This window comes from Pan troglodytes, chromosome 11 (assembly GCF_028858775.2).
Source record: "Pan troglodytes isolate AG18354 chromosome 11, NHGRI_mPanTro3-v2.0_pri, whole genome shotgun sequence".
NCBI lineage: Eukaryota > Metazoa > Chordata > Mammalia > Primates > Hominidae > Pan > Pan troglodytes.
Window position 1 is genome coordinate 5,223,478 of NC_072409.2, and position 6,464 is coordinate 5,229,941.

At 57.9% G+C, this 6,464-nt stretch overlaps 1 protein-coding gene across 1 annotated transcript; it reads right to left on the reverse strand.

The window, feature by feature from the left end:
- Positions 1–1,631: 1,631 nt before the first annotated feature.
- Positions 1,632–5,282, reverse strand: LOC464914 (uncharacterized). The gene is made up of 5 exons (XM_009457611.4): positions 5,179–5,282; positions 4,198–4,406; positions 3,978–4,079; positions 3,304–3,414; positions 1,632–2,456 (listed from the first exon to the last, which is right to left on the reverse strand). The coding sequence occupies exons 1-5, from the start codon at positions 5,280–5,282 to the stop codon at positions 2,179–2,181; spliced, it is 804 nt and encodes a 267-aa protein (XP_009455886.4). The 3' UTR covers positions 1,632–2,178.
- Between the last annotated feature and the right edge of the window lie 1,182 nt (positions 5,283–6,464).

Consider the following 6,464-nt stretch of genomic DNA (forward strand, 5'->3'; position numbering starts at 1 on the left):
GGGCCTCCTTCTTCCAGACTCTGTTGGGGGATAGAGTCCTCCTTCCATAACTGCCACACAGCTGGTCCCACTGCACTGACCCTGGCCAGCACTCTGTAACTCTTCACTGGAGCCCCCACTCCCTCCCGCACCCCCAACCACTCTCCCTTCACAACACCCCTTCTCCCCTGCACAAAGTGGCATGGAACCAGTCTGTCCCTGGCTCTGAGAAGTTGCTGAATAAAACCTGTCCTCACCGCTTTAGCTAGCATTCAGCTTGGCTCACTGGTGACAACGTATCCAAAATGCCGTTATTTCACACATTGTCTTGAGCGGGAGAGCAGCTCTCAGATGGCTTCCAGGACTGGCTGAGCTGGTGTTGTGGCCTCATTCACAGGGGCTGGGACACCAGGATGGCCCCACATAACATGGAGAAAGGACTCTGTGCTGCAGGTGTTTGAAGGGTTCCCAGGGTTTGCTTTAGGCTGGTGGGGGAAGACACAGCCATAGGAATGACTGTGGGACGGAGGCTTATTACACTTAGGCCCCTAGAAACAGGAGGGGCGGGGCCTCACGGAAGCACCAGGGCCTGTCTGGAGGCACCGGGCGGAGCCTGCATTGCGGTTCCCACGTTTCCCACGGGAAGGAACGGAGGAAGCAGGGTAAACAGGCTCAGGGCGGGCTGGTTTCAATAATGTCCCAGGCCCTGGGGTGTGAGGGCTGGCTGTCCCTAGCTGTCTGGTCCCTGCCCTGGGGAGGATGTGGGCTCTGGACTGGTTGGTTTGCATATGGAAGGCACACTTACAGATGGTACCTGCCCTGGGGAGGGTGTAGGCTCTGGACTGGTTGGTTTGCATATGGAAGGCACACTTACAGACAAGTCATCTGCTATTTCTAGAAATTAGCCAACTCCAGGAGAAGCACTTTCTCCAGGGTTAGCAAGGCCCCAGATGTCAAAGTGTCCAAATTCAGAAAGTAAAGGCCGTGGTTCACACAGAGAGGGTGTCGGAGACAGGTCGCGCAGTCATTTGAAGAGCAAATTACTGTAAAGAATCCCCAACTGGTAACAGGAGAGGGGCTACCAACGGGTAAAGAGGACTCTCAAACCACAGAAATAACAGAAATGGGAGCCAGCTCTACCCCAGGGCCGAGGCTGCGCACCGGGGTAGGAACAACCTGGAAGGCGCTCAGGCCTCTGTGGAGAGGGTCTTGCTCTCCCCCAGGCTGGAGTGCAGTGACATGATCATAGCTCATTGCAGCCTCGACCTCCTGGGCTCAAGCAATCCTCCCACTTCAGCCTCCCAAGTATCTGGGATTACAGGTGTGCACCAGCAAGCTTGGCTAATTTTTGGGTTTTTTTTTTGGTAGAGCTGGGGTCTCGCTATGTTGCCCAGGCTGGTCTCCAACTCCTAGCTTCAAGTGATTCTCTCACCTCAGCCTCCCAAAGTGCTGGCAACACAGGCGTGAGCCACCATGCCTGGCCAGAATTGAGTTTTTTTTATATATATATACACATATATATATACACACACACACATACACACATACATATATACACACACACATATATATGTATATCTACACACATACACATATATACATATATGTATACACATATATATATTTTTATTATACTTTAAGTTATAGGGTACATCTGCACAACATGCAGGTTTGTTACATATGTATACATGTGTAATGTTGGTGTGCTGTACCCATTAACTCGTCATTTACATGAGGTATTTATCCTAATGCTATCCCTCCCCCTACCCCCGACTCCATGACAGGCCCCAGTGTGTGATGTTCCCCTTCCTGTGTCCAAGTGTTCTCATTGTTCAATTCCCACCTATGAGTGAGAACATGCGGTGTTTGGTTTTCTGTCCTTGCGATAGTTTGCTGAGAATGATGGTTTCCAGCTTCATCCATGTCCCTATGAAGGACATGAACTCATCATTTTTTATGGCTGCAGAGTATTCCATGGTGTATCTGTGCCACATTTTCTTAATCCAGTCTATCATTGTTGGACATTTGGGTTGGTTCCAAGTCTTTGCTATTGTGAGTAGTGCCGCAATAAACATACCCCAGGGCTTCTTGAAGCGCCACTGAGCAGGGCTGGATTTTCTCAAATGTCCTCTAAAGTTGTTTGCTCACCCTAATCGCTCCCTGGAGAGCAGGTTTCTGCAGGAAAAGGAAGCACAGGCATTAGGAGACCCCAGGAATGCAGTCAGGACCGGGGCCCCTCATCAGCCACCAGCTCCACCACCCCAGGAAGGACAAAGCCAGAATTAGACGCAGCACAGTTATGCGCCCGTGCAACGTGGCTCTGCTGATGTCCCCATGCGGGGACATGGGGGGCTCTGCAGGGCCATGCCTCCTCCCGCTCTGCCTGGGGATGAGGATGCTCTCCGTGCTGACTCCGCAGGCTCCCGCGGCTTTCTCAAAGTCCTCCAAGGCTTCCAGGTTGTTCTCGGGGTCTCTGCCTGTGGGTGCCAGGACAAGATGTGGGTGCTCAAGGCAGCACTGGGCAGACGGCACCCCGTCCCAGCCTGGAGGCCTGAGCTAGCCTGGGGAGAGGGACCTCGCCCACCGTGGGGGGACTTGAACCCAGAGGTCCTCAGGCTGGCAAAGTGGGACCGGGGTGCCGTGCACGGCTGAGAAGGCTCCCGCAGCAGCGGAACCGGGAGAATGGGAAGGGCTCTCCGTCCATCCCCAAGCATCTCCCGCAGTGAGAATGGACTGCGGGACAGGCCCGCCCTGGAGGAAGCGCCTCTCCCCTCGGGGGCACCAGGGCACCGCCTGTCCCATTCCTCTGTCATTCGCACACCCCTGGCTCCAGGGAGAACTCAGGAGCCTTCACCGGCCTCGTCCTCCGACAGGGACGGCACTGATGCGCCACCGTCTGTGGGAGCCACTGCATCTGGAATTCAACCCCGGGAGCTGGAACGTTCTTTCCACGCAGACTCCTGCTCACATCCCCGTTCCTCTCCCCTGCTGGACACCCCACAGGAACGCGCTCAAGGATGACACTGCAGGGAGCTGCCCCGGGGGAGGGCCTGGGCCACTCTGGGACACGTGTGACCTTTGAGCCCCTGTGCCGACAGCTGTGGCTCCTTCCTGCCTCTGCTGCAGAGACCGAGGCCGGGGCATCCCAAATCCTGAACTCCAGGGTGGGAATTGGGGCCTTTATCAGGAAAACTCATCCTAAGGAAACTGCAGTGGGTTCCTGGGTCCCAGTGGCTTCTCCCATGGGGAAGAGGGTGCAGGAGGCCGAGGGAGGAGGGAGGGCGGGTGGAGGCATGGGTTGCAGGGTGGGGGTGCGGGACCCACCCACGAGCTTCGCCCCTCGGATCGGCTTCCTGTGCAGCTCGCCCTCACAGTAAAAGATGTAGTGGTCCTTCACGTGCGACCTGATGATGTATGCCACGTGCTTGCCCCCATCTGCAGAAAGACAGCAGCACATTCCTGAATTAGCCGCCAGGGACTTCAGAGAGGATCCCGGGACAGCGTGCGTTGCCAGGCCCAGCAAGCCCCACAGCTCCTGCACCCTTCCAGCCTCCCAGAGCTCCCTGACCCAGGTTCCCCACCAGGCCTGAGCCCCAGGCCATGGGACCCCCACTTCCCAGGAACCTGATGCACCCGAGAGGCGGCCACATCCCAAACCAGTGAGTCAGGGGGGTTCCTCCGGGTGTGAGGTCTGTAGAGGTGGGAGTTGGGGTGCAGCCCCCCGCAGCCAAATACGACTCTGCTCCTGGCCCTGCCAGAGCCGCAGCCAGGGCTACAGGGAAAGCCCAGAGGGTCCACCCAGGGACAAACCCGTCACACCTGGTGTTTGGGGTCAGGTGTTCACATTTCTAAAGCAAATTGACCAGTGGGAGAGGAAAGTGGGCTTTTAGTGGAGTCAGGGGCAGCAGGCCAAAAGTCCACCCCAAAAAGGCACTGGCTGCCCCCCGACATCCAGCGTGTGTTTGAGTTCAGGCTCTGGCTTAGGCTCCGGGACTCACCGGCCGTGTATTTTCCTGGCTCGTCAGTTTTCTCCAGGACGACCTTCACCTCCTGCCACCAGCCACTTATCCTGGAAAACAGAACCCCCTGGCAAAGCGGCCCTCACCTGTGCCTCCCCCGGCCCTGGAGCAGCCACGCTGCAATGTCCTGCAAAGCTGGCCCCGAGTCTGCCACAGGCCCGTGGAGGAGGGTGCTTCTCTGCATCTCAGACCCAGGCACCAGCGACCCCTCCAGGTCCCATGCGGCAGTTCCCGGGGTCTCCTGAGGTGGCCAGGAGCTCTGCACCGCTCTTCCTGGTGGCTGCCTTCCCAACGCCGCCCCCCCCCCCGGCCCCCAACACATTTCCTGCCAGACGCACCCGGGCTGCCTGGTTTGCAGGCAGTGTCTGTGGCATAGGCCTGAGCCTCATCCCGCCAGCTGCATTCTTCCTTTTAGAGACATTCAGGGACAAGCCTCATATCCATCATCATCTGGCCCAGAGAGGGAAAGGTTCAGTGAGGGGCTTTTGGGGAAAAAAAAAATCAGGGTCATTGCCAGGGTCAGTGACTTCCTAAGGGTCAGCCCCCAGGACCGGAGCACAGGCACTGCATGCCACTCAGGAGGGAGCCACGGGGGTGAAACCACACAGGTGGGAAGTTGTGCAGGTGGGAGCCACGCGGGTGAAATCACACAGGTGGGAAGTCACAGATGTGAGCCACGCGGGTGGAAGCATCACAGGTGAGAGCCGCACAGGTGAGCGCTACACAGGGACTTCAAGGGGGTCTTCTCCATGGTGTCCTATGCCCCCTCTTGGTCATTCTGCAAGCCCCATCCCTGCGCTTCTCCAAAGCAGAAATTTACTGCCAAGACTACAAGTCTAGAGTCTGCAAGCCCTGCCTGCTGGCTCTGACTCTGATCGAGGGTAAACACCTTTTCCCAAAGGGGCCTGCACGGCACCAGATATTCCCTAGTCGGAGGAGGTGGTGGGTGGTACCCAGCACTGCCCCTGATAGCCCACAGGGGCCTTTACTCCCTCAGGCCCCCTCTAGCTGAGGCACCTCACTGGCACAGTTTGCCCTCAAGCATTGCCTGAGCAGGCAGGGCTGAGAGAGGCCTCCCAGCAGGTCTGCCCACCTCCCCAGCACCAGAGCTCTCCTGGGTGGGGAAAGGGAAGGCCCTAGACCAGGTTGCAGGCTGCCCGGCTGGCTGGCAGACACTCACAGCATGGTGGCCTTAGCTTCCAGGTTGCCCGCTTCCAGGGTTGTGAGGGTCATGGGTGTCACCGATTCCAGATTCATCTCAGGGAGCTCCCTGTCTACCGTCATGGCCTTCAGATACCACGTCCCTGACACCTGGAGAAAGTTCCTCTCTATCAGGCTCAGGCCGACCGCTCCAGAGCCTCCCCCTTCCCTAGCCTGCAGCCCCCAGACTCTACTGCACCCCAAGGGCTGGAGATAGGGAACATTCCCCAATCTAATCCACCCAGAAAACACCCAGCACCCTTGCCAGGTCCACCCGAAGGTGGCTCCAGCCCCCGCAAGTTGGCCAGGACCACAGGAGCCCTCACCCCCAGGAGAGAAGTGAAGTCAGCCAGACCCCCACCCTCCCAGCCCTGCCCCTCTGCGTCCCTGTCCCCCCAGCCCAGACTCCTGCTTTCCCATCTCACCATCCTTCAGGGCAGGGCTTTAATGCCCAATCTGAAAATGAGGGTCTCCTTGGATGGGGGAGGGATGTGGTCTCCATCCAGCAGTCTCAGCCTCGCCCCGTGGCCCCTCCAGCCCACCCTCCCCATCCAAGCCTCACATCCTGAATCTCCTTGTCTGAGGCCAGGAGTGGTGGGCCTGCAGGGCAGCAATGAGGCTGAGGCTGACGGCCAGGAGCAGGGGCTTCATCTCTGGGGTCTGAGTTCACGGCCACCTGACAGTTCGCTTGCTGGGGCTGGGAGAGGCTGTGCCACTCCCACAGCTGCCCTTTATACCGCTGGGCTCAGGATCCCCTGGGGACCTGGCACAGGTGACTGACCAATCCCTTCCTGGATGTAAACCACGGCCAGTTCTGCAATGGAGCAGATAACGTGCCATTGTTGATGGAGGCTGGTGAATAACAGCTTGTTAATTCCAGAGGATCATCCGGACAGGACCAGGTCCAGAGGAGCAGGTTTGCAGATTTCACCTGGGAGGAAACTGAAGGGAGTGAAGGGTGTGCAGGCCTCCTGGGGACGTGTGCGGCAGTAACAGGCGCCCCCCAGCCATCCCACATGCGCTGATGTGCACACCGTCAAGGGGGTTTGGGTTTGGAGTCCGAGGGCCGTGGGCTTGGGGCTCGGCTGAGCTTCCTGCATCTCTGGGCAGGTTACTTGGCCTCAGATTCATCATGGAAAAAAAGGGACCCTCCTGTGTGAACACGATACCGTGTGCATTTAAGGATGGTGTCCACTGTCCTGAGCAAGGTGTGCAGTAAGGACCCTCTCTGCTCCACACACAGAGCAGCAATAGGTCAGACAGACA

Bases quoted from the DNA above. Each gene is read 5' to 3' on its own strand.
- LOC464914 (XM_009457611.4), bottom strand. From the start codon at position 5,282: ATGACGGTAGACAGGGAGCTCCCTGAGATGAATCTGGAATCGGTGACA. The intron at 4,080-4,197 runs GTGCCTGGGTCT...GGCACAGGTGAG, and splicing joins GGGACCTGGAGGGGTCGCTG to GGCCGCTTTGCCAGGGGGTT. The intron at 2,457-3,303 runs GTGGGTCCCGCA...TGGCACCCACAG, and splicing joins CCGAGGGGCGAAGCTCGTGG to GCAGAGACCCCGAGAACAAC.